Source organism: Neophocaena asiaeorientalis, unplaced genomic scaffold, assembly GCF_003031525.2.
Source record: "Neophocaena asiaeorientalis asiaeorientalis breed wild unplaced genomic scaffold, Neophocaena_asiaeorientalis_V1.1 scaffold432, whole genome shotgun sequence".
NCBI lineage: Eukaryota > Metazoa > Chordata > Mammalia > Artiodactyla > Phocoenidae > Neophocaena > Neophocaena asiaeorientalis.
In genome coordinates, this window is record NW_020174549.1 from 1,066,528 (window position 1) to 1,088,080 (window position 21,553).

The following is a 21,553-nucleotide window of genomic DNA, read 5'->3' on the forward strand; positions in this document are numbered from 1 at the left end:
TTAGTGATAATCTGATCAAACTCCTCCCCTAATTTTCTAATGAGGAATTGAGGCCTTCACTCACAGGCTAAATAACCCACCTCAGGCCTTTTGCTATATTAGCAAGGATGGAACTCTTCCCTCCTGCATCTCTGTATGTGTCACATATTTGGGCTGAGCTCTTGAAAGGACTAGTTTACTTTGAATAGAAACAGATTCTGCATAGCTACTATGCTACACTTTTATGCTATGTCTTTTACAGTTATATAATGCAAAAGCAATACGTTAATCTTTGACTTAAAATGTCATACCAACAAACTTTTGATATATTGCAACCGTTTTATTAATATGATGGACTGGGATATGTCTTTTAACAGGAGTATTGATTCACTACCATGAATGTGTTTCGATACTTTGCTGCAGTATCATACTTGATTCAGTCAAATTATGTGTGAATTACTTTCACTTTCACACGTATAAAACATTTACATTTCATTGTTTGATAGAACAGCACACAGCCATGCACCCCTTCTTTCTGGTTTATATGCATGTAAATATGCTCACATAAAATGTATTTTTCACCACTCAGGGACTTCATAATATATGAACTTTTCATGACACTATTTCTGCTCTTTTTTTTTTTAATTGAAGGGGGGTAAAACAATACTGTGGTACAGAAGACCTTCTTACAAGGCTCTTTCTGGAGAAGTGTTTGAGGATACAGTTATAGTCCTATAATGACTGTAATCAAGGTCATCCTACAAGGACATGAAGGTAGATTCACTCTCCTGGAGAGTTTCTGATCTTAGTAAGAATATTATGACTGGGGGGAGATATTATAAAGACAGTCCAGCAGAAGACTCTCCTAGAGAGATATTTTGAACATAAATCAAACCTATAATGACTGTCATAAAGATGACATGATAGTTGAATCATTTTGCTGAAGAAGTCTGTGTCTAGAAAGACACTCAAAAATGTAATTAAACGCTGTTATAATTTTTATGTTTTGTGAAACTAATAGAGGCCACGAAAGCAGAAAAATGTAGCACTATAACAAAATAAGGAAACACTTTTGAAGAATAAACACTTAACACATAAAATTTTTAAATGGTATCTAATAAATTTTCATGTCAAATTTTTTAACCAAACATATAAAATTTTTAAATGGCAACTAATAAATCTTCATGTCAAATCTTTTAACAAAATCCACAAATTGATTATAAAAATTGAACAATCATAAATGTCTTATGTATAAAGTTTGAAGGGAAAGTTTAAATTTCTACATTATACTGTTTCATCAAATACTTGAGGAGTTTTAGTTACTGCTGAGGAACAGTCAGTACATTTCTAAAATAATTCAGTTATGAAAATAGTATCACAATGAAGGTTTGGCATAGTAGCATTCCAGCAATCTTCAGTCATCCACAAACATTAACCGTCCAGGCCCTTCATTCTTCATCCACCTCCTATATCTCTTCCATCTAGGATCATTTGCTAATCTTTTCTTTAGTTCCTCTTCTTGTTCCTGTTTGTAGACCTGTAAGTATAAATAACATAAACTAACTTGACAATCCAAAGAGAAACATTTGTCATTAGCTTTATGGCATGTTTATATTTTTCAAATATAACTTTAGGTAAAAGTTTCCAATGAATGTATTGGTTTGTCTTCTGAAGACCATGCACCTAAGATTACTAAGCAATTAAGCACTTTAATGTTCAGTGTTAAATAAAAAAGAATAACTTGTGCAAGAACTCGTAATTTTTTTCACTGACTTCTGTAACCTGGAAATACATTCTTTTCCTCCTTGAAATCATATATAAGCTGAGTTTAAAGGGTTTAAACATTTCCTCTCTACGACTAATGTCCAATATTAAAGAGTCAACAGTTTATTTTTCTAACATGGTACTCTGTAAATTTAATAGATGACTTTCAGTTTTGTTGATCCTAACCAAGGAACAAAGTGACCTTATAAATACAGTTGTCTCCAAATTGAACTTACAACTAATTTTATCTTCAATGATAATTATTGGTTTTTCAGAATATTTTTAAAGTTCCCAAAGAAGGTTAAATAAACCACAGAGGTTAAGAACAAAGAACATCTTTCATTTCTATAACCTTTCATGTATATCAGTTGAAGCTAAATGGACAAGTTTTCATAACCAATTTCACAGCCATATCAAATTTCAGAAAGAAATTATTTTACTTCCAAATTTCAGGAAGTAACAACTAAGATAACCTCATGTAATGCCGTGATAATTCAGCCCAGGATAGCACTCTATGACAGACAGAGTTTACTGTATAGTGGGCAGCTTCAACTACTTAAAAGTGAAAACTTATCAAATAATTTAGAAGCTACCATGTTACCTTCCATTTTTATGTTCTTTATAAGTAGGCTGAATATATCTACTTGCCAAATCATTCTGGCAATTCATAGTACAGTTTAACACAACAAATTAGACCAAACTGTAAATTTTTAGCATTAGTAAATTAAAGTATTTGAAGTTCATCTTTTGTTTTTGTGTGTGTGTGTGTGGTACGCGGGCCTCTCACTGCCGTGGCCTCTCCCGTTGCGGAGCACAGGCTCCGGATGCGCAGGCCCAGCGGCCATGGCTCACGGGCCCAGCTGCTCCGTGGCCTGTGGGATCTTCCCGGACCGGGGCACGAACCCGTGGTCCCCTGCATCGGCAGGCGGACTCTCAACCACTGTGCCACCAGGGAAGCCCCTGAAGTTCATCTTTTAAAAAGACAAATGATAGGTTAAAAACCCACTGTTCCACTACTGAATATAGTCATACAGTCAACAAAAGTAAGATCTTTCTATATTTAACTCTTCGATTTCAGAAATTTGAGCACACTTCTGTGATCTCATCACATACCTAGTTTTAAGTTGGTAAGGAAGGTTACAGTAATTACTCACCTCATAATTCTCCTTTATCCAAAGCTCCCGTTTAAGAAAAGTTTCTTTCTGATGATCTTCTAGACTATCAAACTGAGACTTTGACATCTTCATAGATTTACGTATGATATATAGTCTTTCTTCTTCCCCATATTCTTTGCCTTTGATGTTAAAATTATAGATCCACCGGCAATACCAGACTATATATGAGCACAGGTGAAAGGGAGCTAAGAGAATTTGAAACAGGAGAAGGTCACGGAACTGGGGTTTCTGATAGCCTCCCTTTATATCTATTTTACTTTTTATAATGTTCTTTATGATGTTCTCCTCCTCGTCGCGAATTTCCTCTTTGGACTTTTTGTTCCTGCCCTTCTCTTTGGCTTTTCTCAGCAATCCCTGCTGCTTGGCAATCTCCATGGCTTGGATACGGTACTTGGGCACCGTGGCCAGGTAGCTGATTGCCTTGTTGTAGCTGTTCCACCAGCTGAAAAACTAGAATATTTAACAAAAAAACCTGGGTAATTTTTATTACAAAATTCATCTTGGTGAACACAACCCCCCCACCCCGCCGCCAAAACCTATTCTGATTAAAAACAGGGATCTCAAAAATCTTACTCTGTAAGTTGAAGATACAGTTGAATAATGCCCATGTGGACATGGGATCTCCAGGCCTGATAAGTCAGATAAGCCCTGAGCTGAGCCAAAAAGCCACTGATTCTCCACAGGAGACACCCAGGATCAGAGGATGGATCGGTGGAATCACATCACACCTGTTCATTTCACATCTTTACCATTTGACTCTTCCCTAGATCACAATTAAGAAATCCCTTTTCTTCTATTTTTTTTTTAAGGTTGCAGTCTACTTACTGGAGGAAGAATCGAATGGTAAAACTAGCTGGTGAGGAGTTTCTTTCAAAAAATCCCTGGGTATAGACTCGGGCAACTCTAAACCATCTGCACATACCACAGTAACGCTCGTCACATTCTGAACTGAAAGATTCAAATATGTTTGAACTCTTTACTTATTTGGACAGGAAGACATTAAGTCACTTCATAAATATATTCAACCACAAAGGGTTTTATTATCAGAAAAAGTCCTACTCCTCATATAGTACCTCCACACATTTCAGCTATTTTACTGAATAAATACAGCAGTTGTACCAATAATATCCTGAAATATTATAGTAGCAATCTATTAGGAATAGCAAAAAAAAAAAGTGATTAGGTATTACATTATCTAAAACAGAAAAGTAAAGTTGCCCTTCCTCTCCCTGTTGAAAAGGAAACACTACAAAGGCTGATACGTTTAAAATATACAGCTTTAGGGCTTCCCTGGTGGTGTAGTGGTTGAGAGTCCGCCTGCCGATGCGGGGAGCACGGGTTCATGCCCCGGTCCGGGAGGATCCCATGTGCCGCGGAGCGGCTGGGCCCGTGAGCCGTGGCCGCTGGGCCTGCGCGTCCGGAGCCTGTGCTCCGCAGCGGGAGAGGCCACAGCGGTGAGAGGCCCGTGTACAGCCAAAAGAAAAAATATATATATATATATATATACAGCTTTAGTTTTCAATAGGAATTCTTTTGTCATATCGATTGAATTTCATTTCTGGGAATTAAACTGGAGAAGTAATTCTGAAACTAGTAAATTGCTTCATTCTAGTCACTTGACTTTCTTTTTTCTTCTAGAGGAGGATATGATAGGTGTGGTTAGTTGAGGAATAATAGTAGGGAAAACTCATTTCAGGCTAAACTTGTATTTCTGTGATATTTTAAAACAACATAAAAAGTTACTGTAGCACTTTTAGTCTATTTCAGTGGTTCTCATACTGAGCAGGAGTGCCCTTAGCCGTCATGTGGAAATGTGTGAGACATTTTTGTTTGTTACAGTGATGGCAAGCTCTACACTCCTGGCATTTGGTGGGTAGGTGCCAGGACTTGTTAGGCCATATTAAGGAGTCTGGAATTTTCCCCAAGTTTAATGGGAAATCATTGAAAAGTCCTATGAAGGTAGTTTGGTCCTCGAACAATGCGGGGGGGCACCACCCTGTTCAGAGTCTGAGTGCAGCGTATGGTTGGCCGTCCGTATGCACGGCTCCTCCCTATCCTCCAATTCAGCCAACCTCAGAAGGTGCACTGCTGCGGGTCAGCACTGCAGTTAGTGAAAAGAATCCGTGTGTAAGTGGACCACTGCAGTTCCAACCCATGTTGTTCAAGGGTCACCTGTAAATGATACGGTCTAGTTGGCATTCACTCTGGCTGTTATATGGAAAATACTCTAGAGGGGGAAAAGAGAAAAATATCTGACTTTTTTGTTTGTTTGGTTTTGACAGTTATATAATGACATTCATGATTTCTTAGATTGCCTGCCAACAAAGATTCCAATGTTATCAATTGGTTAAATAAATATTTTTCTAATATAAAACATTAATCTCACCTGGAAGTAAAATTCTATAAAAAGGTACTTCTAGTTCAGTTTTAACGACTAGCACTAGCCAACGTGCACTCCTGCACATGCACATAGATAAACACATCCATCAATACACACCTGAAACACTGAAATAGCACACACACTGACCAAGATCACAACTCTCACATCCACTTTAGGGGCTAAGCGCCTGCTGTAGTAGTGGTAGTAATGGCTGTAGTACTCTTCTGGGTGATCCAGCATGTAATCATAATCTTTTCGAGTTTCTTCATCCTGTAAAATAACAAGAGATCCAGTTTCATAGGACAGCTCATAAAATGGTCTTAGTTAATAATCTGTTAAAGTCAAATCTAGAATTTTGTAATTATGTAATCAATCTGAATAAAAGAACAAACTGTTAAAATCAAAAAATTTCCCATAATTCCTCAAAGGGATACACAAATTTGTTTCCAGAACTTTAATACTAGGTATAAAGCATAATAAAAAAATTTCCTCAAATTCTTGAGGAGTATTAGTCCTCCTGGAAAAAATAAAAACACTTCAGTAGCAATGAACCATGCCTTTTTAGCCAGTGCTGTGGTGCTAATAAGGATGTCGCCATGTTCTTATAATTTAAGAGCATGTTGACACCTACTCTCAGTAACTGCTGATAGAAAAAAAAAGAATGTTTATCTCTGTTGTATATATTCACAATCATTTCCCAACCTTGTATAGAAGGTTTTCTTTTGAAAGCAATGATTAAAACAACAAAAAAGTAGACAAAACCAGTCTATGCCCTCAAAATTGAATTATGCTCATCCCAAGGAAACATTGAGACATCGATGCAGTGTAATGGTCAAAGTCTAGCTTTGTGATATCAGGCAAAAATTTTAGCCTCTCTGAGCCTCACTCTTCTTCACTTGTAAATTAGAGATATTAATAGCTGCCCTACTAATTTTACAGGGTTATTTTGTATATCAGATGACATACAGTATACAAAAACAGGTTAAAAATATGTAGTATTCAGGGCTTCCCTGGTGGCGCAGTGGTTGAGAGTCCGCCTGCCGATGCAGGGGACGCGGGTTCGTGCCCCGGTCCGGGAAGATCCCACATGCCGCGGAGTGGCTGGCCCGTGACCCATGGCTGCTGAGCCTGCGCGTCCGGAGCCTGTGCTCCGCAGCGGGAGAGGCCACAGCAGTGAGAGGCCCGCATAGCGCCAAAAAAAAAAAAAAAATATGTAGTATTCACTATTATAACACATTTTCACAGCCCAGTTCATAAATAAGGTAATATATAGCTCTTTCTTAATCATGTTGAAAAAATTATAGCATTCTGAAATGCTGCTCAAATGGTCACAAATAAAGCATTTCTTAAAACCTTCTCTAATTTTAACCAGTTACTAAAAGGTAATCTTTTACTGAGCTACATAGGTTGAAAAGCTACCAAACTAGGTTATGATTTGCTTTTTTTTTTTTAAGCCCACAGGAAACCTATTTTTCAGCTTGTCTTGTTTCCAAAAAAAATGTTAAAGACTGAAACTACAGCAAATTCTTTACTCTCTATAAGTGAATACAACATAAACCGTTATGAAAAAAAATCTTTCTTTAACCTAGATGACTTCTTTCTATGATAAATTAATTATTCAACATACATAAAGTTGCAGATTATTAGCTCAACATTTCAAAATCTGCACTTAGTGCTTTGTTACCACAGAGGCGCTGGGGTCTGTTCAGGGCCTCCTCCCGAGTCCTCCAATATGCTGTTTCTTAGATTTAAAATAAGAAGTTTGCTAATGATAAATCTTTCCTGTACCCATTAATATCATTATATATTTTCTATTAAGAATTCTGAATTTGAATGAGCACATTCTCAGTAACAGTTCTTTTTTTAAAAAAATTAATTTATTTATTTTTAATTTAATTTTATTTTTGGCTTCGTTGGGTCTCTGTTGCTGTGCGCAGGCTTTCTCTAGTTATGGTGAGTAGGCTTTCTCTAGTTATGGCGAGCGGGGGCTACTCTTCGTTGCAGTGCGCAGGCTTCTCATCGCGGTGGCTTCTCTTGTTGCAGAGCACGGGCTCTCGGTGCGCGGGCTTCAGTAGTTGTGGCTCACAGGCTCAGTAGTTGTGGCGCACAGGCTTGGTTGCTCCGCGGCATGTGGGATCTTCCCGGACCAGGGCTCGAACCCGTGTCCCCTGCATTGGCAGGCGGATTCTTAACCACTGCGCCACCAGGGAAGCCCTCAGTAACATTTCTTATGCTCATTACATTCAAAATATTTTTTACCTCTGACTAGAATTTGAAGCTAGATGAAGTAGTATCTAGTATAATTAGATGTAAATATATTTAAAGTCTATTCCATGGCACTGTATGGAGGGCCAATATGCGAATCATCTATTATATAAGGAAAGCTGAGCTCAGGCTGATATTATTTTCAAATTCACTCCTTGTATGTTCTCTTCCATTAGAAAAGACTTTCTCGGGAGTTCCCTGCTGGCCTACTGGTTAGGATTCCAGCCTTTCACTGCCGTGGCCTGGGTTCAATCCCTGGTAGGGGAACTGAGATCCCGCAAGCTGCGTGCCACACGCCTCAACTGTCAATCCATTCCTCCTATAAACCATCATCATATTCTAGAGTTTCTAACCGAAAGAGGGTAAAATGTTACAGGTCATACAGATAGCTCTGAAGACTAAAGCCTATGTCCCTTGATGTATTTCATTCTGAGTACTTCAAGACATCCTTTGAGAATTTTTCCATTCTCCCTCCATTTTTTTGCCCTTTTGGCTAATTTTATAGATATGCTCTGCTTCTGGCCTGAATTCGTTGCCTTTTATACTCAGCCTCCCAATCTTGGCAGATGCTTTTTGAAATGTATTTCTTCAAACACGATTCTTCTCCTTGCTCCAACTAGATTACAAGTAGTTTTGAAACTAACTGCCCCCCTGAGATGAGATTCCTACAGTCCTCCAGCATCACTATCTCTGCACAGTCCATTGCCCATTCTGTCTGTACTCCTCCTGGTTGAAGTATACAGCAAGATCTGTGAGTGTCACTGAAATCTGCTCTGTGAATGTCATGCGTCTAGTGGCTGTTCTCTCCTTTGTTCTCTTATCTTAGTGAAGGTCACAGTCCACAGAATGCAGATATCCTTCTTCAAGTTTTTCACCCATATCTTCCCCCAGAGTCACCATCTTCTCACTGGTCCCTAGATTTGTGACAGAGCTTCATTTAACAGGATGGTCAGCTAATGCTCCAGTACCAGCAACTCCAAAATTTATACCTTATGTCTAGCCTCTCTACTGTAACCAGAGCCTGTAGGGTCTATTCAGGGCCCTCTGTAATGAGTCCTCAAACTACCTCATCCCTGTAAAAGGTTTCAGGGTCAAGTCTGACTTCTATTAGAATGGTTTTCTTTTCCTTGGGGCCACCATAATTTCATGACCCTGTTTTGGTCATGATTAGAGACAAGAAGGTCTGCGATCTCCTTGTTACAGCGTTTATTCAGCCATAGTCTTCTTTCTTTAATGTGTTTAAAGCTTTCTCTCCAGAATGAAGAAAATGGATTTTAGGCTTAGGCATGCATAATACACTTTACAAGGTTGTTCAAGGTTGGCACAAATTGAAGAGTTAGGGATTCTCAACAATCTAAGTCAAAGTCCTACTCTTCAGTAGCCTACTAAGTTTAGAATCAACCTAATAAGAACACAGGATACCAGGAATATTAGCAAAAAAGAAAAGACAGACTGGGACCCAATTAGAGAGCTTCATGTACATTCTTACATATTTTTATTTTTAATACCATATATATTTTTTTTCCTACCCATCTTGGGACTAAAGTAGCCTCACAGTTTTTTTGTTTGTTCTGTCCAATGCTTCCCAGTGTCTAGTAAGGTAAGTTCAATTTTCCTTGTCATGCAACAAGGCCTCCATAACTGACCCAAACTTACCTACTTAAGAAACATCTTATCACTCTCCCTTCTTTTGCCCATAGCAAACATTCAGATAGCAATTTCTGGAATTTGGTGTGTTCTTCAAGTACAGCATGCTCTTTTATATCTATGACTGAACAGATAATTCACTTTAACTCAAATGCCCATGCCTTTCTTCCAACCTCATGTGCTCCTATTAATCCTTTAGAACATAAACATTAGTAGACAGATTTAGACCACTCTTATTACACTTATTACTTATTTATTATAGCACTTATCACATTGTAATCATCAGTTTTTTTCTTTTCCTTGAATGAGAACTTCTAGAAGGCAGGTAGGGTGATTCCTTAATCTCTGTATATCCAAGGCCTAGCACAGTGCCTGGCATTCAATAAATATCATTTCAAAACTGAATGAAATTTTGTAAAGGCTCTCCCTCACTCTAGACATCTCTCCAGCCACACAGGTCTCCATCTCACCAGGAAGGCGAGACGGGTGATTAGGCCACAAAAACTTGGACTTGGCAGAAATGACTGCTTGATTTCATAGCTTATGAAGATACACTAATGTGGCTAAAATAGCTTAAACCTTAAAACAGTGTAATATCTTACCTTTCAATAAGGTAGTACTTTTTCTTTCAGCAATTTTGTGGATCTTAAGGTCCCAGGGTCAGGAGATTCCAACTTCTTTCCAAAACCAAAACCTTTATACTTGTTTCTTCCTCCTCTCTGTCCTGAGCCTTGACAAGCAGGGCAATAAGCTCCTTGTTTCTAATCTCTACAGGAAAAAATGGTGCTTCTGCTGGTGTCCACTCCACTCCCAATCCTCTTGGGCATATGCAGGAGGACTGGAACATAACCACCAATATCTAGATCAAAAGTGAACAAGAGGAAACCCACAAGCAAAGAAAGCACTGAATCCTTCCTTCTCTTATGAAAATGATCATTCCCCCCTCCCCAGAGGCAAAAATATATTATGTTCTTGTCCTTGAAAGAAATAATGAATTGTTTGATTTCAATAAACATAAATTGCAATAATTAGATATTGCAGCCAGGTTCACATTAAAAATCTTTGATTATACAAATAATAGAAACCATTTAGAATGGCAAAGGCCAAGAATCAATAATATATGAAAATATAGTAATAGTTTGTTCATTCTTAAATATATATAGTAATCCTGTTTTTAAGAGAAATACACATACAAATGATCCTTTAAAAAAATAACATCTGTTCCCCTAAATTTCTTTCCAGGCCATTACACCCTACTAAAGAGGAAGAAAGTTAACTGCTCTGAGTTTTCATTTCTCTTCCTGTTCCCTACCCACCAGCCACTCGTGCAACTATCTTCTACGTCTTCTCTTCTCAGTCTACACGTGGTTATAGCAACTTCCATCATTTGCAGTATCACCTATATATCATATACGAGTGACACTCAGATCTGTTCTCCCTGCTCCTACTATTTTCAGGTACCTCCTGAACATTCCCTAAATGTAACATAAATATCTCAAATTCAACATGCTCAAAACCCACATCTGCTCCTGTGTCTCAGTTAACGGTATTGCCATCTGCTTGGTTACCTGAGCTTTAAAAAACCTTAGTTATTTTCAGTTCAGAAAATAGTTATGCAGGGCCTTAAGCCATGTGCCGAGCACAAAGGAGGATTAAAAAAACAAATAAATTAAGGACCTAGCCTCAGTAACTCTCCCATCTACAAGAAGAATCTAGCAGGCAAGAAGAGCACAATTCAATGTACTAAGGACTAACTGTGCCTGAGACCACTGGTAATGGGATTCACAGAAGACATGAAATGAGTGCTAGATCCTAAAAGCAAGTAAGATGTGGTAAAATTTGTTCCAGGCAAGGGGAACAGCAAGTGTTAAGGTACAGAAGCATCAGTGTATAGAACAGATTCAGTGAAGCTTAAGCACTGGGGAAGTTTAGGGAAGAAAGGAGCAGTAAATGTGGCCAGGAAGATAAGTTTGGATAAGAACCACAGGGGATCTTATATGCCATGCTGAAGTGTTAGGGTGTTACTGTCTGTGCTATTCAAACATAACGTGTTTTCAAGTATGAGAAAAATAAATAGCATTGAGTAGAAGTATATATTTTTGGACGATAACTCTGATAGTATTGTAAAGAAAGGAATGAGGGAGAAACAGATTTTAGACACTAAGAAGTAGAACAAATAGGACTTAGTGATTAAAGGGGTACAGGAATCAATCATGTTAAGCATGATACTGATGTTTCTAATTATAGTCACTGTGTGAACCATGTTATTCTAAGAATAAAGGAAGAGGACAGCAAGTGTGGAGAAGATGCAGGGGAAAATTGTGGAAGATTTTGAAGTGGGGAGGAAAGAAAATTACTGGATAGCTTTTCAGTGTCTGGAGCCTCCAAGGATTATCTTTTCCTGTAGGAGGGGTGTGCCTTTATTTGTCTTTGAAAAGTCTATTTTAACTTTGTAGAGAAAGAAGTAACTTGTGGAAAACTGGAAGTAATGCAAATAATTCTTATTCACAAAAAGACAAATTGTGACCAGTGGAATTAAGGCAACTGATAACTGCCTTGTCATATTGGCCAGTATTACAGGCATTTCAGCACTCCTTGTCTTGACTGTAAACTGTGTGGCACTTTTTCTCTTTTGAACCAGTTTTAATATCTTACTGGTTCCCTCATTAATTAATGAGTTAAATAAAATCTTTGACATGTGTTTATTTTGTATTTGTACAAGAGTCAAGCTCTTTTAAAATGTATGCTTTAACAAAGAAAACAGGATTAGTTTCATGTGTAATTTTGGGTACCTGTGCTACAAATGAGAGACAATTGAAAAATATGAACCTAGAGAATACACGGATTTCAGGGTTGTCAAGGATGTAGTTGAGTTTCATCAGGACGAGCTTAGAAAATAAAAAGAAGAGTACCCAAAGGACAGGACTCTAAAGAAATGCAATGTTTACAGTGAAGGCAGAGGAAAAGAAATACAGACTAAAAGAAATGGCTAGAAAGCTTGGAGAAAGGGGAGAGAATTACATGAAGGGAGTCAAGGGAGAACAGCTTAAAGAACTACGTAGTCAACATCAAATGCCACAGATAGTTCCAAAAGGAAGAGCAGCCCTCTGATCTGATGCTTAGAGCATCACTGTTCATCTTAGTGCTAAAGCCCTTCATCTTAGGAAGAACAGCTCCAGAACGTGTGCTGATGCACATGTCAGTCTATGACAGTTTAAATGAAAGGGGGACGAGGAAGTAAGGATAGCCAACAATGAGGAAAGAAGAAAAATGTGACCATAGCTTTAAAAGAAGCAAAATTAAGGAATGAGAAATGAACCAAATAAGAGATTCTTAAGTTACCAAAGAGGAATGATGAGATTCCAGAAGACTAAGATGGAAATAAAATGAGTTCAGCCAAGAATACCTTCCTGCCTTCCCCCAACCCATCTTCCATATTGTTCCCAGAACTTTCTTTCTGAAACAGACATCAGATTGTGTTACTTATGCACTTTAAAACCTGTGGTAACTCTTCAATACATCAGGTTCACATGCCTGAACACAGCTTAAAGGGTCGATCCCAAACTATTTCCAGTCTCCTGAAACATTCTCCCTACCATGCACCTGACTGGCTTCTAACCTAGAAACAGTAGATCCCCTACAGTCTCTAAAAATACAGTAAGGGTCTTTGTGCTGTGACTATCTCAGAATATTCTTTTTACCCATGATAAATTCGCACAAGCAAAATTAAAACGTCAAGTGCTTAGTTTCTGGCTAGAATTATATCAACTCAGTCATTTTTGTGTTACTCAAAAAAGCTCTGATGGGTTGTTGATACCATCATGTGTCAGGTAGTCACAGCACTAGATTTAAACAAAGCACTAGGTATAATCAACCTTGGCCATAAGTAGGGAATAACAGGTGAAATTTTAAGGGATGAGTAAAAAATGAAAAACACTTATGGGTTCATAGCAGAAATAGCACATGTGGCACATAAGGTACCACACCCTTCTTCTGGGCCCATGGGAGAACAGTTTAACATGTCATCTTTTCCACTAAACCCAGACAAGGCCCCCAAATTTACAAGTGTTACATGGAGTCGAGACCAGTTACAGTTGGCACATGAAATGAAAATTATCTGCCATCAAGCTGACTTAACTTGGCTGTGTATCAGCCTCACAACTGTGATAGAAATTTACATCATTTCTATTAGTTTTATGAATACCCAATTATTATGAATGACTGATTAAAATCTGGATCGATGCTGGAAAAGAAAAATAGTACTAGCAATAAGTGCAGTTAATTTTTTTCCTCCAGAACGAACAGTTCCAGGGAAAAGCATAATAGAAGTGATCCTATATCTCATTCCTGGAACCAGCCTTGCACACTCATGACTCTATGTTTTCATGGATCAAGACTTTTCTCTATCAGAAATGTCCCTCCACAATCCTTGGGGATTGTTCTAGATCCAGATCAAAGAGTGCATTCTTCTCCAATCCCCTGAGAAGAAATAATTGTGTTCTCTCAGTGCTGCAATATAATCTACACGTTTTTATTATATAACTTAGATAAATAATAACCAAACAATAAGTATCTGTATCCTTCTTATATTAAAAGCTTAAAGGCAGGAACTATGCCTTTTTCATTGTTATGGTCTCCTCCCCCAGCACCTATGTCAGTACCAGTGAGAGAAAGGGTTAAGCGAATATACAAAGGGAGAACAATAAACAGTAACCATAACAGGGCAGGAAGTTCATAATCCCCTTTTTGTCAAATCATTCTTAAGTGCTAAAGCCCTGCTACATCAACCAGACTGGCAAAAAGAAACTGATGTGTTCCTGTGACTTTCTTGCCAAGACAAGGCTGGAGGAGCACAAGGCTCTCTCTACACATCCGTTCAATTTATCAGATAACCTGCACGCCAGTAATACCTCCAAGACCTTTTCTATGTTCTTCTCTCATGATCTTGCAAAATGCTGTCAACTCTACCATTTTCTACCAATTGCAGTTTTTCTAAGTGCGTCCTTACCACCTGTTTCCTCATCTGCTTATTTCTATGCCATCCTTCTCATTTTATCTAATTCATCCAGTTTGTATCTATATCAAAAATAATTAATGTTCTCAAAAACCCTGAGAAAATAATTTCTCCTTAAAAACAGAAGTATAATTTTTCTCTCATGCAGGAATTTTTCATTCATACCCATCCAATCTACTTTATCTGTACCGCTCTTTAAGACTACAATTAATTTGGGGTAAAATGCCAAAGTAGGCTTCACATAACAATGTCAAAACGCCAGAAATCCACTTTCGATTTCCATCCTATCTGAATCTATCTCCAGATAGGAGTTTTTATTTTACAAGCATTCATTATCTATGTGCCAGACACTGTGCTAGGTGCCATGGATATACATGCAAAAATGAAGTTTAGTGGAGAGGGGAGAAGGGCTACTCAGGATTTACAGTGCAGTGTGATAAGTGCTATATCCACATAAAAAGATCCAATGTTGACACAGCGAGTGAGAGTCTGTTTACTTAACTTCCAAAGTCCATGTGTCCCTGAATCCCCAGTAGTCAAATACACTAAATAGTTATTTCACCGGCTTAACTCATATTATGAAACAAATATAAAGCAGTGTGTGAAATCATAATGGTTTCAAGTCCTGCTGAGATCTAGAGGTTTAAGTTATTTCAGAACATGAACTAAGCATGACTTGGTAAAAGCATCTGACAGGTCCCTTTGTCTTCCATTATTACCCGTCCTTCTTTTTCTGGTTTTTCTCAATCTCTCTATTCACAGGTAGAATCTCTGTTGCTATGAAAACAATGACCAACTGTGATAATATCTCCTTGTCTGACCAACTGCATTTAAATTATGTCAGTATCCTTATTTTTTAACAATTTCCATCTAAAAAAACTCTCTCTCAAAGCACATTTATTTAACCAAGACAACTTCAGAGTCATAAATCCACTATATCTTACACAAATATAATTCTCATTTTGGTTATTCAGAGATGCTTGGTTGTTATAAGTTTTGATGGAACACCATTGTAAGATTATAATGAGGATATAATATAGCTTTTTATATCATACATGTTAAAAATGCTAAGAGACTTGAACACACCAAGAATAAGAAATTAAGAAGGTTATCAAAAAATTATGGGGAGAGAAAAAAGCTCCTGGCTCCAATGAATTTACAACTAATTTATTTCAGATTTCACAAAAGAAACAATTTCTGTTAGATACACTGTTCCAGAGATGGAATCTACCTGGGCATTCTACAAAGCAAATATAGAATCAACTTTTCCCTTCATATGCCAGCAATAACTGAACATGGCTGTGAAGGAGGACACAGTCTTCCCAAGGCCCTCCCTCCTTTTCAGCTCTCACAGGGTTTATTGCTATTCTTTATGGAGCAATATATAGTGTATAACAAAAAGAGCAAATAGAAATGAAATGCGGTCCCAGGTCTGCAGTTGCTGCCCCCATGAGATGATATATGGAATTTCAGGTAGGCTTCTGTGGCTCGTCTTCATTCCAGAGCCACTGGAACTTATCAGCTTCTCCCACTATTCTATCTGACCTGCTCGTAGTAAAGGCCAGGTGGACCTCTTATCCCTCACAAGCCCTCTTTCCAGTCTGTGGATATAATCCAAGCAAAACAGTGGTTGCATCCCTGTTGCCTCAAGGGGATGACCCCAGTTTATCATATCTCTGCATTACCCAGAAATGATATCTTCCGGCAACCTTCTCACAATTCTCCATTATGACAGCAATAAAATCAGACCACCCTGTTTGTTTTTAATAACTTCTTCCACACATGGCAAGTCAAAGTCCTCTTCCTTATTCCAGGAGAGAGCATCTTCAATGAAGTTTTTTAAAAAGTTTCTGAAGGTGTTCCACTTGGAAGTGGAACCCCTGTCTATCTCTATAAATTTAACATGGGAGTTTTCATAGAGCCCAACTAAGTCTGATTTCCATGGGTCCAAACCAAGCCCAGACACCCCTTTTCTCTCACAGATAATTTCCATTCTCCTGCAGTAATAATGAGTGGGGTTGGGGAAGCTATAGAACACTCTCTCCCACCCTCCATCAGTGCAACTACAATTCTAGTTTCCTGTTTGGAGGCATTTGCAGCTACCACAAACCTGTCCCAATCAAGAGTAAGTGTTACTTTCTCCAGACATACTAGTTTTTAACTGCTTCAAAGTTCCTTGTTCTTGAGTGGACACATTATTTTATTGAGCTTTTTATTAGCTGACAAATCAGTGCTAAACTCGTAGCAGCATTTAGAGGCAACCATTACAGCCAGATCAGCCTCTGAATTTGTCTCTTCGAGAAAATGGCAAGAATATTTAGAGTCCTGGGATTCCTCCCGGCCAGATTTTCTATAGTCTGTATTTACTATCATGCTCACCATTTTCATGCCAAATCTCCCCATCTCCAACCCCAGCAGAAGGGAACAGTTGCCACTGTTTCTGCTGCCTCTCTTCTGGAAGTTCTCCACCTGCCCAGTGCTCCCTCTTGTGCCACGAGGGCTTTGGAGGACCAGTGGCAGGCCTTCTGGATGGCCGTCTGGACCACTATCTTTCCTCACTGCAGAAAAGCAGACTGGAGCTTCACATGCTGGGCTGCCCTGAATGAAGTTCTTTCCCATCTTTCTGAAGTCTTTCCTCAATCACTCTCTATCCCAAATAATAGGCAACCAAGCCCTCTGGCCTCAGCACTTTCCCAAACCCCCCATTCCTCAGTTAACTGCCAATAAAAATTACAATCTCACCAATGCTGGTGAGGATTTAGTGAATTTTATGACTCCATATTATCCAAACTGCTCTGGAAAGTAAGCCATTAACTCCCTGACTCAGTGTTTTCAGCTCTGGAAATCTAACCTGGAAAAATAATCCATGCTTAAATTATAGCATACCCACTCAAAGTAGTCACTAAAAGCAGACGATACAGCAACATGGAAAACTCTGCCTCAAAAAGAAAAGAAAAAGCTAGAAAAAAGTACCCTACAACTGCAACTGCTGTTGCATTAGCATGATGGGGCCCTTGAAGCAGTAACACTTCCACCAAATATGTTTTGTACTTAGTGATTTCTTATGGTTTGCTTTTCCCAGCAGTAGAAGAAAACAGGATCAAGCTAAATCTCCCCATCCCCACAAGACTCAATAAAACCTTTGGCAGATGACTACACATATACTCACAAATATTTCCTACTAGAAATTCTCAGTCTTGAAACCCAAGTCATTAAGCACCTATTTGCAGGTCCTGTATAGGGGGTTACTCATTCATCATTTAACCTCATAACAACCCGTGGAGCAGGCATCATGGCCTTAATTGTGTCTGCGAAGAAACAGGTACTCTGACCTATTAAGTCACTATCCAAGGTCATACAGGGGTGTTCAGAGCCGGAGTCAAACATCCGGTGTTCTTAGTATTTTTCTACATCCTTAAACCCAAGCTAAATGTCACAATTAATACCATCCCCAGAAACCAAGTTTCTGTCAACTCAAATTCGGGCGATCTCACTGTCACTGGAGCCCTTTCCTGTGTTCTATCACAGATCTTGGTAATAATAATCACCCTGCTTTCCGAGAGTGAGCTGCACGTTATTAAAACATTTTCACTAAATCGTAAGAAACCCAAAGCTTTGCATAAAAAAGACTGTAACAAAAAGGAGGGGGCTGGCTGCCCTCCAAGACCGAGGGGGTTCCCATCTTTGTCAGTGGGCCATATGCGCTCTCTCACGTGGGGAAGCGCGAGCGTCCTAAGGGTGGTGGCGGTGGTCGCGCCCGGCGCCGGAGTCACAGGGAGCCTCGCTCCACGGGCCAGGGGCCGAAGGGGCCACGCCGCTCCCTTCGCCAGCGGGTCCTCGCAGCCCATCCGCGCCCCCAGGCTTACCTTAAGAGTCTCGTAGGCGGTGGCCACCAGCAGGAAGGCCTCCTCAGCGCTCTGCGGCGTCCGTCCGGGGCCCTCGTCGCCGGGCTCTGGCCGGTAGCGGTCGGGGTGGTAGCGCCGAGCCAGCTGGCGGTAGGCCCGCGCGATCTCCGCCTTGCCTGCCGTGCGGCTCACCCCCAGCACCTCGTAGCAGTCCCGCGTGCCGCAGTAGAGCCCTTCCACCAGGGCCGCCGCGGGCCGCGGCAGCAGCACCGCCAGCAGCAGGGGCGGCAGCAGCACCAACCAACCCCGGCCGGTAGCGCCGGCTCCCCGGCGCGGAGCGATCGGCGTCGCCATCCCGGCTGGGCCACGGCTCCACTAGCCCAGCCGCACCCCGGCACTCCACCGCGCGCCCGGCTGGGCTGCTGGACCCAGATCCACGTCAGCACGCGGCGCCTCCACGCAGGCGCACAGGGCGCGGCTGCTTCAGCCACTTCCGTCACGACCGTTGCTAGGGGAGCAGCGGGACGCCTCAGCCGCTCGGCTGCTTCCGCTATGTCTGTGAACGCGTTCCTAGTCCCAGCGGCCAGAGGATTTGTCCTCAGGTGGACGGACCTAAAGGATGTCTCTGTGTCTGAGGTGCACTTAACCAGTGTATGCAGAGTGCTTTACTGTCCACAGTGCCCTTCCCAGGCAGTCTTTTAGGCATCATGACTTCGTTTGCTGCCATTGGTTGGTAGTCTGGCCCTCTTGCCCTCTGGTTATCAGCCTCAAGATGTGTGCCCTGGGTTTTAAAGCTGGGTCTCAGCCCCGACTCCGTCTCACTAACTCCATTCTCCCTTTCCAAAAGAAAGTTTAACTTAGAGATTCTAGGCGCTCTCTGCCTTAAAGTTCATGGCCATCTAGTTACGGGTTTCTTAGCCTCCGCATTATTGACATTTGGTCTGGATAATTCCTTTCCTTGTAGGGACTGTCCTATGCATTGTACGATGTTTAACAGCATCTCTGGCCTCTACACACTAGATGCCAGTAGTACCACCACCTCAGTCGTGACAATCAAAAATGTATCCACATATTCTCAAATGTGTTCTGGGGGTACGGCTGCCAGAAAAGATGCAGGTCGCTCAGTTAAATCTGAATTTCAGATAAACATTTTTTTAGTATATTATGTCCAAAATATTGCATGGGACTCTATAGCAACATGAAGAACTTTACCTCAAAAAAAGTTGTTTCTATCATTCACTCAGTAAATATTTCTTGAGTCTTTACTATGAACTAGACACTGTTGTAGGCTCTGAGGACATAGTGGTGAGCAAGGTAGACAAGGTTCTTAATCTCAAGGAGCATATATTCTGGTGGAGGATGACAGACAATAAACAAGCAAATAAACTTTAAGAAATAATAAATTCTTTTAAGAAAATGGAACAAAATAAAGTTAAAACTATAGTATGGGGCTTCCCTGGTGACGCAGTGGTTGAGAGTCCACCTGCCGATGCAGGGGACGCGGTTTGTGCCCCGGTCTGGGAAGATCCCACGTGCCGCAGAGCGGCTGGGCCCGTGAGCCATGGCCGCTGGGCCTGCGCGTCCGGAGCCTGTGCTCCGCAACGGGACAGGCCACAACAGTGAGAGGCCCACGTACAGCAAAAAAAAAAAAAAAAAAGACAATCCATATGGCTGGGCTGGGGGTGGGGCTGGGGGATGAGGAGTGGAGGGGATGAAACTGGAAAAAGCCAGATTATGAGGGGTCATTTTGTTCCATGTTGAAGAAATTGCTATTTATCCTAAGAGCAATGGAGAGCCAGCGTAGAGTTTTTAAGTAATAAAGTGACACCTTAAGATTTGCATTTCAGAACAATTACCCTGCCTGAGAAAACGAGCTGGGAGATATCAGGAAGACCGTTATGAGACAGTTATAAGAGTCCAAGTAAGAGATGCTACAGGCGTGTTTCAAGGTAGTAGCATTGAGAATGGAGAAAAGTTGAGACACATTTATGAAGCAAAATGGGTAGTATTTAATCATTGGTTGTAGAGGAGTGAAGGAGAGCACTGAGTCCTGATGACACTAAGGTTTCTAGATTAGGAAATCAGGTGCCATTCCTGAAATAAGGAACACAAACGTAGAGTGTAAGATGATGCATTCATTGATACGTGTTGTGTTTTGAGATGCCAGCCATCTCCACATCAGATCATGTTGTTTCCATACTTGAAACATTTGACGATTCTCATTGAACCTTGTCTCCCATGAGGTTCTTCAGCTATGCAGGTTTCCCAGTCCACTTCCTTTGTGCACACTCCCATAGAAGCTCATTGCTGCCTGTTCAGAGCTCTCCTTCCCAAACAGGAGTTCCCATGCTGCCTGGAGATAAAGGAAATTTTCTACATTACAAATTTGGTCATGTTACTCTTACCCAACTTCACCCTCAGATTAGAGTTCAAATACCTTAACGTGGCTTTCAGAATTCCATAACAACCTAGGGTCTCCCATGCTTTGCTTCTGCCCATACTGGTCCCTCTCCCTAAAATATCATCCCTTTCCCACTTCAAGGTCTTCCAACCTCCTATAACCCACCAGACCTAGCCTAAGCATCTCCTCTCTTTGGACTCTTCCCTTCCCAGGTTTTAGTCCCAGAGCCGATTTAGAGCTCCGTAGTCAAGCTAAAACTAACGTAGGGAAGGCTCACTTCAAAGCAGACAGAACTTTAGTCTGTGGCTGTTATGAATTTATTGCCTCTGAGCTGCAAAGCCCATCATCCCTTGCCCCAGGGAACGGCACTCTGCAGGCTGCGTTTGCCTGTTGCCAGCTGGCTGGATGTTAAACTCTGCCAGTAGAGGGTGCTTGAAGCACACTGCAAGGCTGGAAAAGGAAACGGGGACTTTTTTTTTTCCTCAAGTAAACAGGTCTATGTGCAGATTTCTCTGTGTGGCATCAGTTTTCTTTGCCACCACATTGATGATGACTCCTGTTGTGGGTCGAATTGTGTCTCCCCAAAAAGATATGTTCAAGTCCTAACCTCTGGTACCAGTGAATATGACTTTATTTGGAAACAGGGTCTTTGCAGATGTAATCAGTTAAAATGAAGTCACTGAATCCAGCGACCTGATAAGAGGAGAAAACAGAGACGTGCACACAGGGAAGACAACCATGTGAAGCCAGAAGCAGAAATTGGAGTTATGCTCCCACAAGGCAGGGAGCACCGAGGATTGCCAGCAACCACTAAACGCTAGGAGAGAGGCGTGGAAGAGATTCTCCCTCAGAGGTCCCAAGAGGACCCAACCCTGCCAACACCTTGATTTCAGACTTATAATCTCTAGAACTGTGAAACAAAAGTGTGTGTACACTTTAAAATGGCTAAGGTGGTAGATTTTATGTTTACACATAACAGAAAATTTTAAAAATAGTAAATACAAAGGGTAGCCACTACCCCTGTGACTGAGGGAAATGGAAATAAATAGGGAACTAAGAAACGCAGAGGAGGCTCTTGCCCCA

At 40.6% G+C, this 21,553-nt stretch overlaps 1 protein-coding gene across 1 annotated transcript; it reads right to left on the reverse strand.

Moving 5' to 3' along the window:
• Positions 1–298: 298 nt before the first annotated feature.
• On the reverse strand, positions 299–18,485 carry DNAJC25 (DnaJ heat shock protein family (Hsp40) member C25). The gene is made up of 4 exons (XM_024757274.1): positions 18,091–18,485; positions 5,416–5,568; positions 2,898–3,368; positions 299–1,516 (listed from the first exon to the last, which is right to left on the reverse strand). Exons 1-4 carry the CDS (start codon positions 18,421–18,423, stop codon positions 1,394–1,396), a joined length of 1,080 nt encoding a protein of 359 aa, XP_024613042.1. The 5' UTR covers positions 18,424–18,485; the 3' UTR covers positions 299–1,393.
• Positions 18,486–21,553: the final 3,068 nt, after the last annotated feature.